General features: G+C 39.8%; 1 protein-coding gene across 1 annotated transcript in view; it reads right to left on the bottom strand.

Annotated features, from left to right (window-relative positions):
* The window catches only part of Pdss1 (decaprenyl diphosphate synthase subunit 1), a 37,931-nt gene that overhangs the window by 3,043 nt on the left and 8,099 nt on the right, over positions 1–26,789 (bottom strand). Inside the window, exons 4-10 of the mRNA XM_028764913.1 lie at positions 25,594–25,724; positions 18,856–18,997; positions 16,972–17,083; positions 16,761–16,870; positions 7,891–7,971; positions 7,653–7,766; positions 1,198–1,278 (exon numbers count right to left, since the gene is read on the bottom strand). Of these exons, the coding sequence (XP_028620746.1) occupies positions 1,198–1,278; positions 7,653–7,766; positions 7,891–7,971; positions 16,761–16,870; positions 16,972–17,083; positions 18,856–18,997; positions 25,594–25,724 (771 nt within the window). The remainder of the gene's footprint in view (positions 1–1,197; positions 1,279–7,652; positions 7,767–7,890; positions 7,972–16,760; positions 16,871–16,971; positions 17,084–18,855; positions 18,998–25,593; positions 25,725–26,789) is intronic.

A 26,789-nucleotide genomic window follows, 5' to 3' on the forward strand; every position in this document is an offset into this window, starting at 1 on the left:
GAGCCCCTCTGATGAATATTGGATTTGAGTTTTTATAGCACTGCCAAGCACTCACTAAAAAACTGGAAGCATGATTATTGAGAATTCTTGCCTGTGTTGTACACTAGACTGCACCTGCTTACTAATTCTTGTTTGCTTACTCTCTTCTATTTAACCTGTGGCCTCCAGATAACTGACTTTGGAAACTGATCACTTAAAAAAAAATCCATTTATGTTTGTGTTTAGTATGTGGATGTGGGTGTGTGTATGGCAGGGCACATGTGGATGGATATAAGAGGATAACTTGCAGGAGTTGACTTTCTCCTTCCACCATGTGAGTCTCTGAAATCAGACTCAGGTCAAAAGGCTTTACATGCAGCAAGTTCCTTTACCCACTGGCTCTGGAAGTAATTCTTTAAAGAAAACAAAGCCTTTAGCATCTAGGAGAAAGTTCTGAAGATACACAGCAACACATTTAAAACATGCTTCTAGGTCCTGAACAGAGTAAACTGTGGCTTGTTCACTATGTTTGTTTGTTTGTTTTTAATGACCCACTTGCTTTAGGCATGAAAGGCATTTATGAATAAGTTACTGTAACCGTCTAACTTTTGGAAGTGAACAGGGATGGGGCCAGTCCTGGGCACAGTACAGTGATATTCATGGACATGAGACAGCTCACTTCAATCTAATAGGTCTCACTTAGCTTGGCCTGCATATGAAGATTACTGAATAACTTCAAAGAGAAATTATATTAATTGAGCTGTGTGTGTGTGTGTGTGTCTCCTGAGATGGCTCAGCAGGTAAAGGAGCTTGCTGCCAAGCCTGAATGAGTTAAAAAAATCTCCAGGACCCACATGGTACAAGAAGAGAACCAACTCCTGCAAGTAGGGCACAAAGGCACCACAATTAAATATAAAAGTATTTTAAATAAGTTTTCCTAGTTATTGTCAAATCAGGTAAGGGTTGATCAACTTGGCTCTGTCGATTTTGTTATTGTACCTGCTGTTGCCTTTTATATTTTTAAAAATTATCTTACTTGGGGATAAGCCAAGTACCTAACCCTAAGTGAGTAAGGCCTGCTTGCCAAGCCTGATAAACTGAGTTGATCCCTGGGACATACACAGTAGGAAGGAACCTACACTTACTAGTTGTCCTCTTACCTTCACTAGGTGCTGGGCACAAACAAGATTTAAAATCATCCTTTAAAAATAGTCTTACCTGTAATACATACTGCCGTGCTCTGTCCACATCTCCTGGCAAACTGAACCGTCTCATTATCATAGCATTCATTTCTGGAAACTAACCATAAAGAAGGGAAATCTTTTTATTGTTCCTGGAGCAATGAAGCTTTTTAATATTTGATTGTAACTATAGAAAATAAGAAAAAGAAAAAATGGGGACTGGGGAGGTGGCCTCAATAGTTAAGAATACTTGTGCTCTTGCAGAGAATCTGTTTTGGGTTCTCAGCACCCAGGTAGATCAGTCTTCTGTAATTTTCCCCTCAGACCTCCAAAGGCACTGCACACAAGCAGTACACGACAAGCAGGCACATACATATTAAACAAGACAGAACGAATTGTTCTGTTTGCAGTCCAGTATTGAGTAAGTTTCAGGAAGACAAAGTACTGTACTCTGAGCTTCTTGGGTTCTGATTCAGTAGGCAATGCTTTGAGAATGCCTTTTTAATGAGTTGCCAAGTGGTGTTGGTATTGGTGGTCGAGGAAGACGTGAGGAATTAGACACTGTTTCCTGTACACTGAAAATCTGCATTTGTATGGGGCTTGGGGGGAGGGGCATTAAGTGCCTCGATCTCCTCCCAACAAATCTGATTATACTGTTGTTATCACCAAATTTTTAATGCACACCTCCTTTGGATTAGAGGAGATAGATACCAGCCGGAGCAGTGTACTGAGTTATTAAAAAGACCGGAGGTGTCAGAGGTACAGCTCTGCATTAGAGCATTTGCCCAGCATGTTTAGAGTTTTGTTCCATCCCTATCATAAAAAACAAAAATTCAAGGGCTTGAAGATTTCGTAAGGGAGAGAAAATTCTTCCTTTTGCTTTTCTAGGTTTAATGGCTGGTCCTAGAACTAACTCATTGTAGCACAAATAAGAGAGAAAAATAAAAATGTCTGATAGCAAAAAGAAAAAAGTCAAGCTAGAGAGATGGCTGGTCTGATCTAAGTGCTGCATGATCTGATGACGAGTTTGATCTCAGAACAAGAGAGAACTGACTCGTCCTCCTGTCTCTCCAGTGCATGCATGCACATAAACACAATATAATCTCTTAGTCATGATGGAAATGCCTTTTATCCTCTTCATTTCTTACTAGGACCAAATCAGGATAACAAATCACTTCCAGACCCAAACCCTGTGTCCAGGTTCTTCGAGCAACCATCCCAGCAGAATAATTTCCTCATCTCAGTCTTCTTTTCTGTTTCAACTTTCCAATTTCTAGCAGTCTGCAGTTCCATGGAGTAAGAGGTAGGATGTGTTTTTTCACAGATATCTATGCCTATGCGGTTGCCAGTTTCTCTGGGACTACACCTGAAGGATGAAATAAATTTTCCTGTAATAGTGACTATGGGATATGCAGCAGAAAAACTAGGGCACATCGAGAAGAGAAACCCTAACCAAATGAGGAGCAGTGTTCTAGAAAAGTACATGTTTGAGAACAAAGTTGTAGAGACAGCTAACATCCATACAAATTTTTTGCTTGTTTTTTATTTTTGGAGACAGGAGTTCTCTGTATAGCCTTGGCTGTCCTGGAACTCACTCTGTAGACCAGGCTGGCTTCGAACTCAGAAATCTACCTGCCTCTGCCTCCCAAGTGCTGGGATTAAAGGCGTGAGCCACCACTGCCCTGCATCCATACAGGATTTAATGGACCAACAACTGGTTAGTTCTTAAGTACTAGTTTGCATTAGTTACTGGTCTTTTATGAATTAAATCAATCAGATAATTTTGGTGGTTTCTTTTAGTTTTTAAATACCTCTCCCCCACCTGCTTATTTCTAGGTTATATCTTAAAGCAGATGGCGATAGTGTCTTGGACATCTCATAAAAAACTTCCCTGTGTATGATCTATAAACTTCTCTTCTCAGCATGAGTTACGTGTGATAAAGTATGCCAACTATGTAGTTTCTCTGATGCTTTTACCCTAAAAACACCAAGAAAGCAGTATTTTAAAGAAAACTAAGTTGCAGTGAGCATGACTGCATTCCTCCTTTGAAGTAACACTAGGTAAATTTCAATATGCAAGTATCAGTCAAATTGTAAAAGCCCATTCCTACCACTGTGCATGTAAGGAAGAAGTGAGAAACAAGATGGTTCTCACCCCAATTTCAGTGAGAAGATTTATTTTTTTATTTTTATTTTTATTTTTTGCTTGTTCATGCTGTTTTACAAGTAGGAAAATAGCCTGTGAGGGAGTCGGATTCTAACTCTGAAATGTGTTCACAAAACTCCAAGGGTGATCAGTGTACTGGGATGGTTGGTTCAGTCTCCAAACCTGGGTAAGTCTAAGGTGCCAAATAGTCACAATAGCATAAGCCTGGGCATCTGGTGCAGAGGCTGGTGATGACAGTGGGAAGTACGGCTACAGCCTGACATTTAGGTCTAGTGATTTATCAGTAACAAACAGATGAAAGGAAAATTTTTAAAAAGAGCTTTTAAACTACTGTAATCTCACCCAAAAAGGAAAACACTTCTATTTTATTTCTGAGTATTTCACAAACATTTTCATATGTCATTGTAGATTTAATATGAATATTAAAAATGCATAATAAATAGAAAGCCAAACAATTTTCTCACATTGTTTTCCATACTGAAAGATTATATAACTATGCCTTAATCACTTTCCCACATTTACATATTTAAATATCAACTTTAGAGAAGGGAACCAGCAAGTCTAACAGGACCAGCAAGGAAGAAGAGGACAGCTATTTCTAATCAATTCTTTACCTTTTTGGGCACCACACACAGCAAGAATAACTGTCAGACATTACAACCACACTGCAGGGAAATGTGTATTCAAACTTTTGCAAAAGTTTGAAGTTTGAGAAAAATCATAAAGCCTGAGACAGTACAACAGATTCAGGTAAATGTTACTGAGTTAATGTGCAAGTAATTTTAAAGAAAAAGTGGAGATTTGTTTGTTTGGGATAAACGTATTTCATTTCTCGTCCAGTAGATTTTGTGTACAATTTCATTATAGACTGCTGCCTCTGGCTTTGGTTTGCACTTGTGAATAAGGCCTTTGACAATGTTGTGGGCTGTATTTTTTTCCTTTTTTTCCCCTTTCTTTCTTTCTTTCTTTTTTTCTTTTTTTGGCACAATCTCATGTAGCCCAGGATGAGCTTCAACTCACTATGTAGCTGGTAATAACTTCGAATTCCTAGCCTTTACCTCCCAAGTGCTAGAGATGGAGTCCAGGCAGGCAATTACTCTACCAACAGAGCTCAAGTGTTTGCTCTTGAAGACAATATACACACTTATACAAGAATATACTATCACCACTGTGACCTCTTCAGAAAACATAGTGTGTGTGTGTGTGTGTGTGTGTGTGTGTGTGTGTGTGTGTGTGCGCGCGCGCGTGTGATACATGTGCTTATTTGGAGTCAAACCCAGGGTCATATACATGTTAGGCAAATCTCTACCACCAAGCCATGGCCTTCTGATGCACCTCAAATCTCTGAACTTGGCCACCAGGGAATCTTTCCCAAAAATATCAAAAATAGGATAATCAGTCATCCAGTTCTTAGTCCAGCAAATTATAATGTCAAGATCATTTACCATGCAGCACTACAAAGGAAAAGACAATCCAGGGTTTTGGTGGACATGGCTGTTATCTTTGTTCTTGAGAGACTGAGACTGTTTATGGAAGGCCTAGGGTCTCAGAGCAAGACCTTCAGTGTTATAACGATGGATCAGTTCACTGACAGATCTGTGGACAAGACATCCCTCTAGGAAAGGTTTACAAACACCTCACTAGTACTCTATAAATGGTATGTTAGCCACTAATAATAGTGGATACACTGTGATGTATCGCCAGTGCTAGGGCATACCAGTTACCTGGGTACTATTATATACACTGTTAGTTGAAGGAGTAATTCAAGCATAGTAAAATGAATGCTGGTCTTAGAAGACTTGGGAAAGATGTTCAATTGCCTTCTGTGCCATCTACCAGATGTTCCATTTTGGCCAGACACAAGCATCAATTTCATTCAAAGAAACAAACAGTTATCTACTATAAAGTGGAGTTGTGAGATCAGGGACAATGTAAGAAAGAATCCTTTATAAACTAAAATCAACACTGTTTTATTAAAGCTAAATACTGTATAATCCTGCATTATTTTTGAACTTGATTCACCCAAAGTTATTTTAAGCCCCATGAACTTCTGACAGATTTTTTTGCTAGAAACCTCTTTTTAGCAGAATAATGCATAAAAAGAGCCTAAGCTCAGGCTTTTGAGAACAATTTATAAATACAACCTTGACTAAGTATAAATATATATTGATTAACTTTTGGCACACTGAGTCCTGCCCAGAGGCACTGCTGCTCAGTTTTATCATGGGTCTCCTCTCTGGGGCTACACTATGCCTGCAGCTCCTTTTCCCACTGCCTTACAGGCAGAAAGGGGAAGGTGCTGCCCGGTCAGAGTAACTGGGTGCCTCATGACTCTGAGATTTCCCAGTAACACACACATAAAACCATAGTTTGGGTAACCTTCAGATAAACAAATACAACATCTTAGCAGTTTCCCATCTTATGATGGCAGGCTAATCATAAGAGCTGTGCATTCAATTTCTGTTCTCACTTTGTCTCATTATAGCTGAATGCAAAATTAGCTATTCTTTGTGTACAGGAAAGGAAATTGGTTTCTTTATAAGTAATGCAATAAAACAATTAAAAAAAAGCACCAGTCTATTTCATTTGTTTCATGGAGCTCATGACAAGTATTTATAATTGTTGAGATTTCTAAAAGTAATCCAAACTCTTTATAGAATAAATCAGGGAAGAACTCAGGGCTGCTCTTTGCTGAGCTAGCCGGTTTGGCCCGTGGACCATGCTCTACTTTATTCATGTGTACTCACATGTGACAGAGATGATGCAGGTCTGTAATTGTATGACAAATGTTGGCCAATGGTTAATTTTCCTACCATCAGATATACTTTCATTTATACACACATGGCTCAGGAACACTGAGTGAGTGTGAGTGTGTGCATCTGTGTGTAGGTGGCTATGGCATAACAGAAAATGTTCCTTACTTTAATGTACAAAAGGTTTTCTTAATTTTTCTAAACTTGGTTAGTAAGTTAATAAGTCTCAGTCTCATGGGGGAAGAAACCTACCATTCATAGAATGCCTGTGTTTTGTTTCTTATTTTTGAGACATTTTGTTGTTGTTTTGTTTTTAATGTAGCTCAGATGGTCCACAATCTCAGATGATCCCTCTGCGTCAGCACATGGGTATTGGGTTGCAGGCCTGTGTCACTACATCTGAGCTGTACATCTTTCTCTTCTTACCCTGACCTCAAATGTCTGAGATGTTCGAGCCTGGTAACAAGGACAAAAGTTTCTACTAAGTGTCTCATCATCTCTGTTCGTAGTCTCTAGTCTTTTCATCGACAGGCACTGTCCATGGTACCCAGTGCAGCCGTCCAGGCTTCAGCCTCCCTGAGGCTGAATTACCTGTAGTAGTTCTACTAGGTCAGAGGATGAAAGATCATCTCTTCTGTTTCTTGAATCAGAAATGAATCAAAAGGAATGTCATTGGTTTTAATATCAAAATGGAACTAGTAAGTCCTAGAGAAGTTATGACTTACATTTTAAATAAAGAATACAGGCAAAATTTATGAAAAGACTGATAATCAGCTTAAAAATTTTAGACCCAAAAGGTAGTTGGTAATGACTATCTTAATACACTGCCAACTAGCCACTTAAATGCCACTCAGATGACTAACTGTTTTAAAGAGACTGTTATACAGCTAATGGCCCACTTATTCCAAGCAGAGTCTGGCATATGGTCAAAAGCATGTGGTCAAGGTCCAGGTGATGCTGTGAGACGGCTGCTCTGACAGTCACTGCAGCATCTCTGATGCTTGTGAAGCATCTCGTCTATGTTAGGAGGACATGAAAGCAGCTTTACGTACTTGACAGTCTCTCAGTGTGGCAAAGGAAGGAACTATGTGGTTCTAGTGCATTCAGTTGACTTCTCCACATTTGGAAGCAATGGCTGAGGCGTCAGGGCTTCTCTAGGGGTGCCAACAGTTCCATTAAACTACAACTTATGACTTCCTCAGACTTAGACACCTTTAGAACTTCCTGTACCTTTAAGAGGCTTTGAGGCATACCCAATCATAAAAGTAGTAATTATCAATCTTGCAACACCCAAAATACATGAAATTCACTCAGTACTTTCTGATTTGCAAGGTTATGAGTAGTATATCAACTAGCCCTCATAACAACTGAGGAGATTATAACCTGTGTTTCACAGATAAGGTTTATAGAAGTGAAATTACCACCCTAACATCTTAGTTACCAAACCAGGATCAGATCTGTGGTTCCTTATCTAAATGCCTCCAGCTGTTTTTTATCTCACTTTACCAGATATACCTGAGATATTGGTTCCACAGGGCTCCTCAGCAATGTTTCAAAGAGAGTAAGACCTACCTGCTGGCAAGCAAACAAGACAGGGCCGGTGGCTATGCCTAGTTTCAGGTCTGCAGATGTTGGCTTGCCCATCTGGTCAGAACATGAGGTGAAATCCAATACATCATCTATGAGCTGCGAAAAGGAAAGATGAGTATACCCACTGAGTTGCCATTGTCTTCATTGCTTTGAACACTTTACACTGAGGAGAATGCAGCTGTGCCTATATCTCACCATTCCCACAAACAAGCATACCAACCTGAAAAGCTATTCCAACGTTTTTCCCATACTGATAGGCAATCTCATGCACCACTGGGTCAGGGCAACCCAGGACAGAGACCTGAAGGAAAAAGAAGATTCTGGTAAGTTGTGGCATCCAGCTACCAGGCAGCCAACCACGATGGAGCCACTCATACATTCCCTCAGAGCATTGAGCCTTCATTACAGACAATCAGGGGATGCTGGCACTAAAAGGAAACCCAACACATTCAAAAGTGCTGTTTTCTTGGCCAGGCGGTGGTGGCACATGTCTTTAATCAGGAGGCAGAGCCAGGGGGACCTCTGTGAGTTTGAGGTCAGACTAGTCTTCACAGAGAGTTTCAAGACAGCCAAGGCTACACATAAGAGACCCCCCCCCCCCGCCTGAAAACAAAACAAAACCACCAACAACAAAACAAAGGGACATTTTCTTTCTGTGCAGTTCTGAGACTGGAGTCCAGGGTCTTTTGCACGCTAAGCAGGCACTCTACCATCCAGCTCCAACTGCAGCGCATTTTCTTACATTGATATTAGTATCTGTGAGCATGCAGGAGTGCACTCTGCCAATACTTTTCTTCATCTTTACATGGACTCCCGGGATTGCTTTCAGGTTGGCAGCTTATACAGGAAGTGTCACCGCGCAGACCCATTTTCTTAAATTTTAGGGAATCTAGCTTTCTTCCTCCTGTTCTTTCAAACAAGATAAACAGTCTTTTGGGCTAAGAGCCACAAGACTAAATTCTGATAATAATGTAAGCAGACCTTTCTGGTATGCAAAGTAGATCCCACTGTGTAAAACACTGGCTCCTAGCACTCAGTGCAATTGCTGGCTTAATGACCTCTGAGGAGAACCCTCATTTCAGGGCTGAACTCTCATCCAACATAAAACACTGCCAAGCTCCTCCTCATCTGTAGCTCAGCTTGATGATCACAGTTTTTCTGAATGCAGTTGTTTCTTGCTACGACTGTTAAGAGCCTCAAGTCTAGGTCTGGTTTTCATTATGAGAAGGATCTTCCCTAGACTTACTGTTTCCACCTCTCTCTCATCAGAAGTAACTTAACTGTATTAGGACTGTTTGTTTGCACTCCCACCCTTCCAAGAGGAGACAAGGAAGACTTACAAAGCCCTGTAAAGCTCAAAACCTCAAACACAAGCTGGTTAGTGCTGAGCATGCTAATCCACACTGATCCACCAGAGCTACTTCCTGCTGCACTGTTGAGCATGCTAAGCAGGCCTAGCCACATTTTTAGAAATCAAAGACTGGGAAAAAAACAAGAAGGGGACTGGGGAGACATTCTGTTCAGTTGGAAAGCAAAGTCTCTGTTGATGTTCAGTAAGGAAGCCAGATGAAATAGGTCACTGGTGATAAATAAGCACCCGCCTACTTCTTTGGTTCTCTATTGGAGACTGCATTCTCCCTGGACAGCAGCATGGCTAGGTGGGACAAGCTCTCCAGAAGCCTGTGGGATTGGAGATATGACTAACAACTATCAGTGACCCTGATCTGCTGCGTGATCCTTCTGTGTTTCAGTTTCCCCACCTGTAAAGTGGAGGAACTAAACTCTTACCTCATTAAAGAGCAGAAACTTGTCATTAAGGACTCGCCTTTGGTGCTGCGGATATAGCTCAGTAGTGAACCATTTACCTAGCATATTGGTTTGGACTTAGGCACAACAGGCAGAATAAAACGGAAGGAAGCATGGGAGGAAGAAAGGGAAAAGGAAATTGACCCTCCTGTTTAGCTGGATATGGACATGCATACCTGTCATCTAGGCATTCAAGAGGTGAGGCAGGAAGACTGCAGAGGTGAAGTTAGAGGAGGCTAAACAGTTGAGTCAGAAACAACAGAATCCTCCTGTTCTTTTTCACTACATCCAGGAGCAGGATGCAGGCAGGATCTGCTAGCCACATCATTGCTCACTGTTATTTTTGTTGTTTCTTTGGTGGTGCTGAGGATCAAACCCATGGCTTTGTGCATGATGATGAGAAGTGCTCTAGCACTCAGCCCACTCAGCCCTGGGAACTTCCTGATGACTTAATAACATACGCAGCTGTAATGCTGGCAGAGCAGGGCTAAGCTGCACACACCAAAAGGTCAGACAGCCACTTACTTGAGTAAATGGTAAAGCTCTTCACTGCTTTCAAAAGCAAAGACCTGTGATCCACAGGAGCCCAGGAAGGGCTATTCTTTGCAAGTGCTTTGTGAGGTCACATGGAAGTCAATGTAGAAAAGAAGTCAAGATATCCACCCGAGAAAGGCAAGCTTCAGGCAGTTGGATATACTAAACTGAGAACAAAATTATTTCCATCCCCCCAAGCAGAAATAACTGATAATGAAGCAATCTCCAGTCGTGAGATTAATGTTATCTTTTCAACATAAAGACAGATATAGAAGCCAGAATTAGAAGCTTTCTTTCAAAAAATAAAAATGGTAAACGTCTTATTTTTATAAAGTCAATGAATTAGCATTTGTGGTACATAAAACTAGCACTATGAATTACTTAAGCTTTGAGGAGTCAAAATTTCTGTTCAGCTTGATGACTACTCTAAAGAGTCCTGATTCCCTTCATTAAAGCTAGGGAACAGAAAACAACAGTCAAAGGTATAAAATCAGATACAGTGTAACACACTGCATGAAATGGCAAGATATATGGCACTGCTTGAACTCAGCACCAGAGAGATGCCTAATATCTTCCTGGAAGTGGGCAGAGTATGAAAGAAAACCAAAGAAAGAGGAGTATGATTAATTGTTCTGCCTGAAGCAAATGCCACAGTCAGGCTGGGTTGTGCACCAGTGCTTCTTTGAGGACCATACCTAACACCACATTCCCACAGATTTCATCTCAGAAAGACTGAGAGGTGCTGACTGCACTGGAGGAGCAACATTTAACCAGGATCTCTGTTATCCTTGGAATGTATACTCACATTACCATACGTTAGAGGTATTTTCTGATGGACAAATTTTATGTGTTATGGTCTTATTTGTTTAAAACAGTGTAGAAGGCATGGTGGTGCACATCTTTCATCCAGCACTTGGGAGGTAGAGGCAGGAGTATTTTTATGGATTCATGGGCTAGGCTCATCAAACAGAGAATTCCAGATGCCAGGGCCTCATAGTGAAACCCTGTCTCAAAACAAAACAAACAAACAAAAGGAATTACAGGAGCTGGAGAGATGGTTCAGTGGTTAAGATAACTGGCTGGCTCTTCCAGAGGACCTGGGTTCAGTTCCAACACCTATATACTGGCCCACAACCATCTTTAACTCCAGTCCCAAGGTATCTGACACCCTGTTCTGACCTCAGTGGGAACTGCATATACATGGTACACAAGACACACAGCCAGACAAACCATCAATACACATAAAAAAATAATAAAAAGATTACAAATTACTGTAGAGACTTTGAGTATATTCCATTATAAATATAGTAAACAGCTAGAGAGAAACATGCACAACATTGTATCACAAAGATCTGGAATGTGATCTTGAACACAGCAATCTCAGTAATCCAGAGGCCGAAGCAGGAAGATCACTGGTTGTAAACCAACTTGGGATACAGGGCAAAATTTTGCCTCAAACAAATACAAGCCCCCTGTAAATATGCAGTATAAATGTGTCAAAGATAAATATAGACAACTCAGAAAGAGAAAGAGAAGGGGAGAAAGAGAGAGAGAGAGAGAGAGAGAGAGAGCGCAAACAGCCATTAATTATAAGTACTCTGCTCCATGGGCTCAAATCCTGAGAAGCCACATAAATGTGGAAGGAGAGGACCAACTCTACAAAGCTGCTGACCTCCACACAAGTTCTGTGACAGGAACTTCCCCAAATAATAATAATAAATAATAATAATAATGGATCAAAGCACCAGATAGCCATCAATGATCCGAATGTTTGGCTTCATTCAAGAAGTGGCAGATGTAATTCTGGATTGTCAGAAATGGAAAAATCTAGTGTAATTTCTGTTAGTGAAGCCCCAGAGAGAGAGGAAGACACACCCAGGAACTGCTGACAGTGATGCACATGGCCTTATGGAAGGAGATCTGAGGGTGCTTAACAAAACTACACATATAATTGACTCTATCTTCACACTGAAAGCAAGCCCCAGGACACACATACAGGCATGGTAATGTGGCTTGTAACTGTAATATGCTACGGCTACACAACAGATACTGTACAACTGTGGAGTTTTCTTGTTTTTGTGGTTGTTTTTTCTTTTGGGACTCACTATATAGTCCTGGCTGGCCTGGAAACTGCTATGTAGACCAAGTGTGTCTCAAACTTCGAGATCTACCTTCCTGTTTCCTGAGTGCTGGGATTAAAAAAAAAAAAAAAAGATGTGCACCATCACACACTTCACTCTGACCAGCTGTTTTTAAAGTGAAGAATCTATAAACAACATGAAATCATCCAGAATATAGTGTAAGTAGGCAGCCAGAAGAAACACCAAGTAGTCTACTAATTTATTACAGGTTATAAAGAGTAGGAAATAATATGTATGTATCTTACTTAGGCAAAATGAAACAGGAAGAACCCAAAGCACTAAGACCAATGTGCTGGGTGAAGCAGACAGGAACACGGCAATGCATACAAGGAAGGGAGGGATGGGCTTTGTTGTTGCTATCTAATTCCCACTAGATTTCCTGGGGAACAAATCACGGTTTTAACTGTCAGCTATAGAGTACATTTGGCATGATTATGTACACAAATAAACAGCAAACCATGCTTTAAAAATAACATCAATCCTATTTTAATATCATTTAAAGCCTCAAAACAATTTCTCTAGCCAGTCCTCTCTGTGGATTTTAAAATTCTTTTGGCTAAAAACATAGAATATAGATTTAAAATTGGTGGAGAGGTATGGTTTGAGGAAAAATAGTGTCTTTAGCAAACTGAAGAAAAGTCTGATAAGTTTCCTTTAAATTCTCAAAGCATTATGGAATCCCATTAGTTCTGTAATGATCTTTATCTCCAAACTCTTACTTCCCATCTTTGGCATGTCTAATTTCCTTTGAATGAATGTCTTTGGTCATATGTCTGCACCTTAAATACCAAGAGCATATAAAAATAGACATTTTAAATACCTAACACCTCTGGAATATTTCCATCCATGGCCACTTATATAAAGAGATTGTATTCAGAGCGTTCACACTGAGATTTTGCTGTTATCTTATAGGGAGTTCTGGAACACTGCAAGCACACCTCCTTGTGGTCAGCACAGAACACTTCTTTTATTTTTTTTTTTCCCATTTTACCACCACCACCACTACCTCCTCCTCCTCCTTTTCCTCTTCCTCCCTCTCCCTCTCTCTCTCTTAGATTATTTACATTTCAGATGTAATCCCCTTTCCCCATTTCCTCCCCACGCAGAAACCCCCTATCCCATCCCCACTCCTCCTGCTTCTATGACGATGTGCCCCCATCCACCCACCCACTCCTTTCTCCCCACCCTCGAATTCCCCCACACTGGGGCATCCAGCTTTCATGGGACCAAGGATCTCCTCTTTCATCTATGCCAGACAAGGTCATCCACCCCTACATATACAGCTGGAGCCATGGGTCCCTCCCTATGTGCTCCCAGGCTGGTGGTTTAGACCCTGGGAGTTCTGGTTAGTTGGTATTGTTGCCCTCCTCATGAGGCCTGCAAACCCCTTCAGCTCTTTCAGTCTTCTCTCTAACTTCTCCATTGGGAACCCCATGACCAGTTCAATGGTTAGCTGTGAGCATCCGCCTCTGAATATGTCAGGCTCTGGCAGAGCTCTAAGGAGACAGCTATATCAGGCTCCTGTGAGCATGCACTTCTTGGCATCCACATCTGTGTCTGCCTTTGGTGACTGCATATGGGATGGATACCCAGGTGGAGCAGTCTTCAGACGGGCCCTCCTTCAGTTTCTGTCCCACACTTTGTCTCTATATTTGGTCCCGTGAGTATTTTGTTACTCCTTCTAAGAAGGACCGAAGCACCCACACTTTGGTCTTCCTTCTTCATGAGCTTCACATGGTCTATGAGTTGTATCTTGGGTATTATGAGCTTTTGTGCTAATATCCACTTATCAGTGAGTGTATACCATGTGTGTTCTTTTGTAATTGGGTTTCTAAAAAGAAAATCTGGAGTTTTCTTGGGGGCAGAGGATGGTAATACTAGAGATTGAACCTAGGAATTTATGCATGCTAAGCTATGCTTTACCACTAAGTTTTAATCTCAGTCCTAGACCATTTCATTTTTAATCAGAATTGAGCCACATTAAAATGCATGTCTACTGGTTACTTGCTTGCTTTTTATTGCACTTATCATGCATTTACTTATATGTACATGTGTCTCTGTTACGGTTTTCCACCACTTGGGTCCTAGGGACTGAACTCAGGTTATCAGGCTGTAGCAAGCACCTTACCTGCTGAGGCCCTGCTTACTTGATAATCTCTGAAAAACACAGGAGCTCCTCATTACACCCACATTATCTTTGGCTGTTTAAGCAGAGAGTAGTAATGATGCCTTTCCCTGGTGACACAGGTCCCTAGGATTACATCACTGTGTGAATTAGTTCCTTGTCCTATGCATAACTGCTCCTTGTGCCTAGAGAATGCTCATGTAGTGTTTTAGAGATAAGCATCTCCACTGCTGTTAGTGTTTCTAAACTGCAGCAGCAAACTTGTGAATTTCTCTTAACTATCAATGAACTTCTCTTAACATAACTAGTAGTTCCTGAGGATGGATTGTTCCCCTTTTTTACATAGGCTTTTATTTTAAACTAATTGTCAGGTCTCAGGCAATTCATATATCAGAAATGAGCTAAAGCGGGATTATAGTCAGATTTCTGGTGGTTAGATAAAAGTCTAGCATCCCTCAGGAACCTGTGAAAAAAATTTTCCTTCCCCAAAGGGAGTCACTTCCCTTGCCTCTGGCTGAAGGGACATCAGAAAAGACATAGCTCCACTGACATGTGCCCGTGGTTTCATGTCAAAGCCCATGCTGGACTCCAGGCACCTAGAGCCTCTCATCACAAGTACCTGTTATACATTTCAAAGTCCAAACTACTTCTTTTTCTCTCTGTTCTGAATTCTTCCAAATGCCTCTGCTATTTTCCTTCTCTTATTCATGACAGAAACCTTCCCCCTTAATCATGGAGCAGCTGCTTTGGCAGTTTCTTTCCTGCACCCCTTAGCTAGCCTTGGAGTCACAGCAATCCTCTAGCGTCAGCCTCAAGACTTGGATAACAGGGGCATGTTTTTCCATTGGTTTAGGAAGACAGAGCTTCCAGAAGAGGGTGTCAGATTTTTTAGTTATAGGTGATTGTGAGCTGCCTAATTTAAGTGCTGGGAACTGAACTTAGGTTTTCTTCAAGAGCAGAAAACATTCTGAGGTTAAACTTTGTAAGATTTGACAACCAAAAGTTAATAACAAAGCATCAACGCAACAGCTTTATAATGCCCATTTAAAAATGTCTGTCATAATTTCATATCTTCTTAAAAACCAGTCCACTTGTCATTTCTCACAAATGGAAATGTAATAGCTTTTTCAGAAAGACAAAGAGTTGTGACTGTGGCGAGCCTGTCCTATGCAATTCACATCTCTTTCAATTAGATCTTTTTACTAAGAAAGTGTTGTCCTTATTTTTTAATTTCTGGTCCACAAGTATATGTTACATGAAGCATAGCAAAATAGAGGCATTATTGTCAAAGGGCTAGGAAAAGGCTCCCTTTTAGTATAACTTTCCAAGAATGTTCCAAGACAATTTCCACCTGTCCTTACATGTGTCTTTCTTGTTGCTGTGATTGCACAGGATTATTGCACAGGACCAGTGCTTGCCCAGGTTCCTTCTCTAAACCTGCTACCTTGGGACATGTTCAGACAAACAATGTTTTGTTTTTGAGACAGGATGTCATCTACAGCTCATGGTGGCCTAAAACTCACTATGTAGCCCTGGTTGGCCTTGAGTATACAGTCTTCTTGTTTCTGCCTCCAGGGGCTAAGAGTACAGGTATGCACCATCAAGCACAGCTTCTCACAGGACTAGTTTTATAGAGAGACTGCTTCTTATTTGTGAACTAACAATGACTATCACACATTTTAATATACAGATTAAAGACAGTGATTTAAATGTTTGGATAAAGCTGAGAGGCAGAAAACACAGCATAGAGAGGAGGTAAAGAGGACCAGAGAGACTGAAAGTAAGTTACTATTCAATTTATATTCAGAAAATTATGGCTCAGATGTAGGTGATATAATAAAATTGGTTAGATCTACTGTTTATGAACAAGTATGTAGAATACTAGTACAATCTATTAGTCAAACATTTTTCTCCCAGGTAAATATTTATGTGATAATTCAGTGTTTCATAACTTTTAAAAGGCAGAATGTCAAAAATATTATGTGATAACCATGACAAAGAGTTGCTCTTGTATATATATTTGATTTTTATATATATTTGAATTTTATATATATTTGATTAGGAAATACCTTGATTTCATTTTATCTGACTGTGTGACATGTTTGAGAACGGACATACGTGTGCCATGGCATGTATGCAGTGGGTAGAGCACAGCTCCTGGAATTGCTTCTGACCTCTCTTAGGTCCCAGGGTTCTACCATCATGCTTCTGTGGCAAGTGTTTCCCTGGTAAGCTATCTTGCCAGCCTAGATTGGGGAATATTTTGATTGATTCTTGGGGGAGGAAATATGACAGAAAAGTTCATTATTTCCATACCAAAAGGACACAACGAAAGTGAGAAGAGCACAAAGTCTCTGGGATGTAATAGTTTCTCTTTGATGTCTGGAATTTTAGGATGCTATTTTAAGGTTCTCTAATTAAATGTTTCCACCAAGAAATAAGTGTGGGCTTTTCTCAACTTGAAAAAAGACAGAACGTACATACTGCTTTACAACTGTTGGCTATCAGACTGGCCGTCTTCTTGAAGGTCTTTTCAAGGTAGTGGGCAAACCTTTCGTTCTCATTTTCTTTTGACCCTAGCTGAAGAAATTCACCTATCAAGAAAGAGAATGGTTACTTGAGTTATGGTTTTATTGCCTGGCTAAATACCAGAATTGGTATTCTAAATAAAAAAGCAAAGTCAGAATGGACTTACCACGCACCAAATCTTCAATAACTTGGGCTAGCATAGATACAACAGCTGTGTTTCCAATCCGTGCCAGAGCTATAGATGCTGCAGAAAGAATTAAATCTCCAGCAAGAACAGCCTGGAAAAGGAGAATAAAGCATCACAGATAAAACGCTCACAGCTATCTCAGTAGTTAAGCACTTGCCCAGCACGCACAAAACCTAGGTTTGATTCCCAAAATATTAATGTGCCCTGAACAAATTATCAGTTATAGATTATATAGTGAAATTATATCGTACACAATACCTGCACATTAAAGGTATGCATCAGTACTATCCTGTTACACGGAAATGCTAGAGTTCATGGAATGTTTTAAAAAGCTAGGCTGTCACAGAGAAGTGGTGGCACACGCCTTTAATCCCAGCACTCCCAAGATGGAGGCAGATGATCTCTTTGAATTTAAGGCCTGTCTGGTCTGCATGGCAAGTTCCAGGACAGCCAGGGCTACACAGAGAAAACCTGTCTCAAAAAGAGGAAAAAAAAAAAAAAAAAGGGAGGGAGGGAAGGAGGGAGGGAGGAAGCAAGCAAGCAAGCAAGCAAGCAAGCTGAGCTGTCTTCCACTAGCTATGTAGGCAAAGCAGACTTTGAACTCTTGATCTTTCTGTTCCACCTCCCGAGTCCTGGAATTCGAGACACTTATCACCACATCTCCAATGCCAGTGGTTGACTCCAGGCCTTTTATATGCTGAGCATGAGTTCTAACAACAGAGGTACATCCCTTCCCAAGGTAAAAGAATTTTCAAAATAACCATTTTAGTATTTATCTGTTCTCTAATATCTCAGATACTGCTATTTAGCATATGCTTAGTAATTACTCACCATTTTGAAAATTCATTCCAATTAAAGCATAGCTAGCACATGAAAACAGGAGGGAACCATATGCTTCATGTGAAGGACAATGTAAGAGGGTAGATTCGCTTCATGTACTTTGGTTTGTTTTCAACTATGTAAGACTGCCAATGGAAGCAATGTGTGGGTGAAGGCCTGCTCACAGAAGGAAGGCCTGTACATCCTCTTTTTCATTTGTTCAACTTCATTCTTCAACCCATAATTTATAAATCCTCAATCCAAAGTACCTATTTTACATATTCTCTTCAAGCAATGCTAAAAAAAAGGAAATAAGTTTTAAAATAAATATACAGGGGTCAGAGAAATGGCTCAGCAGTTTAGAGCACTGGATGATCTTCCAGAGGACCCCAGTTTGATTCCCAGCACCCACATGGTGGCTTCTAACCCCTGTAAGCCCACTATTAGGGGATCCAATGCCCTCTTCTGGTGCCCTTGAGCACCAGACATGCAAGTGGTGTGCATATATATGCATGAAGGCAAAATACCCACACTCATAAAATAATAAATCTCTTTATATATCAAATATAAAAACATTTGTGTGTGTGTATGTGCGTGTGTGTATGCCTGTATGTATAGCAAATCTTATTAGGATCTTTTTAAGGTAAAGTTTTGAAGGTAGAAACTATTTCTGAGATTTCTCTTGTTTTGTAGTTTCTATTTGCTTTGACACTCTTGAATATGTAACAAGTTAACAAATGCTTATGGGTTCAAATCAGTGTAGGCAATCTGAGTCCAACAGAAAAATGCATGATACCACAAGAAATACTCATGAGAATGCTTTTCATTATAACTAGAAGAAATTCAAGTAAAAACAACAGAGACTAAGGAGAATCACTGAGTTTGTTTTTGCTGTCAAGACCTTTACAGAGACAACACATTCTTTGGAATTTTAAAGACCACATTCAAACAAGTATATTTACAAATCTGAACTGCAAATTCAATCCCATAAGCATGTGGTTTGGTAAGAAAGATTTTTCAAAGTAACAATAAAAATCATCATACCTTTTGCTCACCCCAGATTTTATTAACTGTATGTTTTCCTCTTCGAGAACTTGCATCATCAATAACGTCGTCATGAACCAGAGTGGCAGTGTGGATCATTTCTGCAACTAAGGCTACGGAACGCTGGCTGGCTTGCATATCTCTAGTTAACAGAAAGCAATGCTTTTTAACAGACGCCGCCTAGAACCTTCTCAGCAATCATCTTGTGAAAACTGGATATCGGATCTAGGATAAAGAATTTTATTTCTCTAAGAGAAACTGTATAAAAATCTTGGCTGTTCTATAGACCCTAAAGACCCAGCTATGACAAGCAGGTTTCAATCCATGGAACCACAGGTAGAACAGGAGAAGTGACACTTGCAATGGACCTCCACTTGCATACCTTAGGATGCACGTGCCCTCACATTTCACACACACAAATACATGTATTTTATAAAAGTGGTTTGCAATGTATGAAGATTTTTTGTTTGTTTACATAGTGCTTTGCTTGCGTGTATGCCTGGTACCATATGTGAACCTGTTCAAGGTCAGAAGATGGTGTCAATTCCTGAAACTAGAGTTATTGATGGTCGTAGATGCCATGTTAGGACAGGGAATTGAACCCAGGTCTTCTACAAGAAAAAGAAATGTTCTTTTCTGCCCTAGTATAAAATGTATTAAAGAATCAAATGCTAGGTCCCATGCACGTGTGCATGAGCTCTCTCTCTCCCCCCCCACCCTCCCCTCTTACCAAAAATAAAATATATCTTAAAGAACCAAATGCCACTGTGCAAAGTTTTAAAAACTATATTAAATGAATATGACATGACATGAATTTTCTTTTAACTCCTATTTAACTTTGTTGGGTTTCTAAATTCATTTATCTTCACAAATTACAGGATAAGAACTCGCAAGGAGGGGGCTGGAAAGATGGCTCAGTGGTTAAAACAACTCACTGCTCTTCTAGAGGTCCTGAGTTCAATTTCCAGCAACCATGTAATGGCTTACAACTATCTGTAATAGGATCTGGTCCCCTCTTCTGGTGTATCTGAAGACAATGATAGTGTACATAAAATAAATAAATCTTAAAAAAAAAATCTTGCAAAATGATACAGCGATATTAATTTAACAGTAAAGAGGAAATTCTTTTTTTCAGAATAGGGACTACTCCTTAAGCAGTCTTCTTCTCTCAGTCCCAAGAAGTTGGGACTACAGGTGTGAGTCATGGGTTTCTGGCTTCTTGTGAACCAGTCATTGTTATATCACCATGTATAGGAATTGTAAAACACTGAATTTCAATTAATTAAACCAGAGAAATTTGAAAGGACTCAAGCCATCCTGAGCATGGCAAACATGGCTGTGGCAGGCCTTGTCCTTCTCCCCCTCTGCCTTGCTAAAAATCTGTTAGATTACGTTCTTGAAGCTAGTTCCAAGGTCTGTTCCTTTACTTGGCCACTTCCTCCTCCTGAGGCTCACTACCAAGGTCCAGCTAGCAAAGTCCAGCATTCAAAAGCCCTCTACTTAACATGCCCAATCAAAATTAAACTCCTTATCTTAACACAGGTTTACCCTTTTACCTTTATAAACCACCATTTTCCTATGTGCCAGGTCTGCCTCCTCTCTACCCAGAGACAATCCTTTGTCCTCTGGGACAAATACCTCTCCTCCCCCATCCCCTTTCTCTTCTGCCCATCCTCCATCTCCTGTCTCTGTCTCTTATTCCCTGTCCTCTGTCCCTCATGGGGTACATAAATCTTTGTGCTATGAACTTAGTCTTGGGGGTCCTGAGCCTGTATTTTTCCTTTCAACACCAATTACAGTTTTTGATACTATAGCATAACACTTGACTCATATATTAAGTAAATGTTTATCATAGGGTTGTATCTTATGAAGGGAGGAAAGGTCTTTCATAACAAATGAGCTTTCCTTTAAGGACCTAATTTAACATCTGCACAAGTAGTGCTCATTTTAATTCCTTAGGCCCAGCAGAAAGTCATGACAAATACCATCATGAAAATGACACAGGCACTCACTATACATAGGTATGTGAGCATCTTCTAATCTTGCTTTAAACAGGATTTTAAAGTGTGATGTGGTGGTGGCTCATCTTACCCAAAGCTTAGAACTCAGTTTCAGCCTCCCAACTGCTTCCAGCCCCAACATCAATTTTAAGGTACTGCTTATTCCATATTAAATATAATTGCATAATATATATTATATAAATTATATAGTCATATAATTTTATTTCTGTGATATATAATATATATCACATATTAATTTCACAATTCAAAACAGTTCCTAGTATTTCCAGATTACAGGAGACTCTTTCAAGGAGGAAAAAGTAAAGAAAAAGCAATAACAGGCACAGACAAATTATCACATAAAACCAATGCAGTGGGGCTGCAGACAGCACAGCTCACAGGGAGAGAAGGTTCTGGCATTGAGAGGCCTTGGGTTTGATCTCCAATATCAATACAAGACACTGCATTGGTGAAAGAGAAAAAATCAGCAGCATTCATGTAGTTCTGAAGAGCTTGGCTGAATCTATGAGCAGATCCTTAGGCCTGCTGTTAGAAACTATTTATTATCTACGGAAACTTACTAGGCTCTGGGTTTTTTTTTTTTTTTTTGAGTTGATACATAGGAAAATGGGTTTTTATAGTTTTAAAATATAAACACTTTTCTAAGAATATTATCTCAAATGAATTTCAGCCTAACAAAATACATACTTTTGACTAATTAGTGGTAGAACTTACCTGTAAACAACTGTTAAAGCCTTTGACCTTTGCTATGTATTCCCAAGTTGGCCACCATTTCTAATATTATAAGCTATGTCAACAAATAGGGCTCCTATTGGAAGGACTAAATAGTGAGTACTCAACAAAATAGTGAGCCAGCATTTAAATATTTGTAATTTGAGGACATGAACTCATGTTGAACTGGGTGATATATGTCTATAAGCCCAGTACTTGGGAAGTAAAGAAGGAATATAATGAGCTTGAGGCCAGTCTGTTTCAGAAAACACAATCCCCAGGCATGATGGCCCATGCCTTTAGTCCCAGCACTCAGGAGGCAGAAGCAGGCAGATCTCTGCGAAGTCAACCTGGTCTATAAAGCAGGTTTCAGGATAGCCAAGGCTGTTACACAGAAAAACTGTCTCAAAAATTTTTTTTAAAATCCTTGTTTTGAGGTATTAGGTTTTTAAACTAGAACCTTATATAATGCTAGGCAATTACTCTCCCACTAAGCAATATCCCGAGCTCACAAACATTGTTTGAAACTGTAAAGACTATGTATATATACATATATACATACACAAGTGCCTTTCTGAATGGTTACATTGCTGACTTAATTGGAATTCTTGCTTAGTGTATTACTTGGCACTGTGACACACCTCTACATGAGAATACATAGAATTTTAGCTGACTTTTCCCCATACAATTACATTTTTATGTATGTTAGCTTATATCTGGAAAACATGGCCACTGCTTACCCTGAATACAGTCCAATGGTGGGATGATGACCAAAATTTATAGACTACCAATAAGTTAACATTACTGTTAAGATAAAATCCTTAACATGCCAAACTGAGTCATTCCTTGGGAACTCTGGTACTGTTCCTACTTCCTGCTGTGAAACAGCTGCCACACCCTCCCAGGTGCAGGAAGAGGTGACAGATAAAGTAGCATGAGAAACAAGTGTTTTGTCCTGTTTTTTTTTTTTTTTCTTGAAATCTGGCCACACCCTCCATACGCAATGACTAAGTATGAATGGTTATTCTGGGACCCTTTCCCCTCTTTGTTAGGTTAAAAAAGAATAATGATTTTTAAACATAGAAGCAGGTACAATACAATAATCCCCATATGTTAGTGAGAAATGTTACCAACTGCTGTCTAAGTAGATTTGAAGTCCACTTCACAGGAGAGAATTCACACTTGGCACTATAAATCCAAAAAGACTATGGTTGGGGAGGTCATAGGTACCAGAGGGGAAAACTACTATTGTTTTGCTAAATGGACATGATAGGTCTATCAGGTTATCTTCTAAACAATTGTTTATGCCCACTGACTAGTACTATTGTCAGCCTCAGGCAGAAAAGCCTCTTTTGCTGTGACCAGCAGTAACTAACTGGTCAACGTAATTAGAACAAATGGCTGGTAAAGCTCGACCTTCATAGACATCTGTATCAGAGCCTGTAACCCTTCAGGAAGATCACCCGAGAAGGGTAGAAAGAATATGAGTTTACCAGGAGGGGACCAGTATGGGAGGGCTGCACTCTTGAATTTACAGCAGCTGTGAGTACCTGCACAAGAATGTGCCTCTCAGCCGGGCAGTGGTGGCGCACGCCTTTAATCCCAGCACTTGGGAGGCAGAGGCAGGCGGATTTCTGAGTTCGAGGCCAGCCTGGTCTACAGAGTGAGTTCCAGGACAGCCAGGACTATACAGAGAAACCCTGTCTCGAAAAACCAAAAAAAAAAAAAAAAAAAAAGTGCCTTTCAACATCCTGTCATGGAGGTAAACAATAGGGTGAGACCCCATCCCTCTCTAAGGATTTATGGTCAGTTAGGGCTTGCTTGGCAGGTTTGATAATGATAATCACTGGGTCATCTCACCAAAAGCAAAACCAAGAAGGTAGAAGAAAGGCTAGTTGCGGAACAAGAGACAAGAATGGGGGAGTGGTAGATTTGATCAAAATATCTATTAAACTGATGAACACAAGATAATGAAGCTCATTGTTATGTGTATATAATCAACATATGCTGGTAAAACACTTTGGAGAAAAGAAGTTGAGGGTTAAAAGCATGCCAATGGTACAGAATCCCTTCAACGCATGTAACAGTCATGAGTCAGGCCCACACATCCAATGCTACCTCTATACTGTCTTTCATAAGCTTTCTTTATCAGGTATCAGACAGCGAAGGTGCAGCTCAAATATCCCCAAACTGTCTGTTATATTCCTTGTGTTTTCTGCAATCAACAGCTTATAAAATTTCAATATTGAAATCAATTATAATCAAAATTTCAACTACAGGTAATAATGGTGTTTTAAAAATGTTTATTTTTCAACACATTAATTTTATTTCTTTAATGCAGGAGTGAGAGACCACATGCCACAGTACTTACATGGAGGTCAAAGGACAACCCAAGGGAATTAGCTTCCTCCATTTACCGCGTGGATCTTAGGTATTGTACCAAGCCATGAGGCCTGATGGTAAGCACATTCCCCCACCAAGGCATCTCACTTACTAGGGAATAATGATTTTTAGATAGTAGAGAAAATGTTTTTTTTCTCATATTATATCTAAAATTAATAAACTGTCTTACATTTTTTAAAAAGAATTTCATCAGTGATTTCTCTAGAATAGTAGCCTTCACCTCAGAAGTAAATTTTTAAGTAAAAATTTTTAAAATTATATTATTTTTGTGTATAAGCTTTTTCCTGCATGTATACATTTGTGCCATGTGCATGCAGTACCTGCAGAAGCCAGAAAAGGTGTCAGATCCCCTGGAACTGGATATTAACAGTTGTGAGCCATTGTGCAGGTGCTGAGTACCAAACTGAGGTCCTCTGCTAGAGCAACTAGTGCTCCTAATTGCTCAGGCATCTCTCCAGCTCCCAGAGACAGTTGGCAAAGACACTGCTGGTTACTATCACCTGGGGGAGCATCCATCAGCTAGAAGCCACAATGCATAGGAAGCATCAGAGTTGCTGACAACAGAGTGGTTGGGCAGCAGAAGTGCCCAGACTGAGAAAAATGTGTCAGTTTGGTCCAGAGGAAACACTTCTGCTGTTCTGCTTGCCACATAAGTGAAAGTGGCTTAAGTGTTGGTTAAAAGGTTTCACTACATGTACAGAATATACTGTGGGCCCCTAAAAATCTCAAGTTTTGTGGAAGCCAACTCTGAGAGTGGCATGACATGGTGAGCTGACTGGCACAATTACAAGAGCACTTTAGGCAGAGAAAAATTTGCTAAGGAACAACATCTGATGGTTGTTTCTACAGCAGCATCATTAAAATTAGTGGTAACAACTTTGAGGTGTTTTTTAAAAGTACTATCTAGTCCATCAGAACATGGTTACTAGGGTCTCCACCAGCAGGTCACTTGACATCATTATAAAAACATTTTGGCAATACAGTAGAACTTCCACAATGAAGGGGGCTGCAGCTCAGTGGTAGAGTGCTTGCCTCACTTTGGATGATCAAACACAAGAACAGAGGAGAATAAGAAAAAGATCTGGCCATGCAAAGCAATAGGAAACTTTTAAAATAGTTCCTTTAATGCTAAAATATATATGTTTTGATGTTTTAAAATTTTATCTATACTCAAGATTTGAGGATCATCAGTCATGTTTTCTTTAAACATTTCTCTTCTGCACAATGAGTGTCATAAGAAAGCACTCAATCCAAGGTATGTCCATGATAATAGCATGGTGTAACATTAGAACAAGCTTTGGATTAACTGTCTATATGTATAATGGTTAAATGAACAACTACACATCTTGGGATTCTTTACTTTCTAATGGGTAAATAACTGGCTTTCTAATGTTTCCAATATATTTATTTGCAACTCAAGTTTTCTACTGGGTATTCCTAAAAGTCTGTAAAAGGATGCTTACTTAGTGAGTCAAAGTCAGAATTACACATGATTTAGTGAAGTCTTAGATGCTTCTTCTTAAGTGAGTAATTAACTAATAACTTATGAAAGACAACTTTCCAATAAAAAAGAACAACAAATGCATGAAATACAGTAACTGACCGTGAGTTATTATGATGAATATTACAGGCTCGGGCCATTAGCACCACAATAATCGGTCTAAAGGCTTTTCCTTTGCCATCGAAGTAGTATTCAGACATGTCCTTCAATTCTCTGGTGGAGATGTGCAGCTCCTGAAAGACAGTTTCCTTCTTGTTAACATGGCATTATAGACATGCAGACAGGAATTTTGGTGTCATCAAAACTTCAGTTTTATTTTAGTGTACTCATTTCAATTGAGAAATTCAACACCAGAAGAAAGTGTGGCTTCGCCCCAAGTGGTATGGTATTAGTACGAGTGCAAAGAGTGCCACTTTTCCAGTGGGTAGTCAGTGACCACAGGACAAAGAAGGGAAAGAGGGTGACGTGGCAGCTTGGGAGGCAGAGAATAGACAATATGAAGTGTGGGAGCAGATCAAGAGTGTCCTCGATGGGGAGTCATCAGACAAGAGAACAGGCAGCTAGGATGAAGTACAGATCAGTAAGTGTGTCTGGGCTTTATTTAGCAGAAGACATTTCAAGGTTCACAGAAGAAATGTAGAAAAGGCATGGTTTACTTAACTGTGGAAAACTTAGTATTGAGGTGGGGAGACAATTTAGCCTCGAATCCAAGATCTTCCTGTTTCTCCCTACCAAGTGTTGGGAAGTAGGAACTTCCAACATGCCTGAGACAAACACTCAAAATATAGGATATTTTAAAAGCCCTGAAGAAATTAGGAATCGAAAGAACATACTTCAGCATAATAATATTTACAAAAAAATCAAACCCAAAACAGTCGCTAATATTAGTCTAAATGGGGAAAAACTCAAAACACACTTTTCCTAAAGTTAGAAAAGAGTATTTATTCACTTTCCCCACTCTTATTCAAATATAGTTCTTGAAGACTTAGCTAGATGAGTAAGACAAGAAAGAAAAGGGATACAAATAGAAAAAGAAAAACAAAAGGACAAATTATCCCTAAATATAGTCTACATGATCACATAAGACCTCAAGACCCCTCAGAAAACTCAGAAATGTAAACCAGTTTTAGCACAGTAATAAACCTAAGCAAAAAAGGGTGAGAATTTTATAACAATGAAAGAGACACTAGGAAATGGAAGGCTCACTCATGGATAATGAAAACCACTATACATGAAAAGCTAGAGATTCAACTCAATTGTGCTCAAATTTCTAATTACAATTATTTATGTATTTAATG

This window comes from Grammomys surdaster, unplaced genomic scaffold, assembly GCF_004785775.1.
Source record: "Grammomys surdaster isolate TR1022 unplaced genomic scaffold, NIH_TR_1.0 146, whole genome shotgun sequence".
NCBI lineage: Eukaryota > Metazoa > Chordata > Mammalia > Rodentia > Muridae > Grammomys > Grammomys surdaster.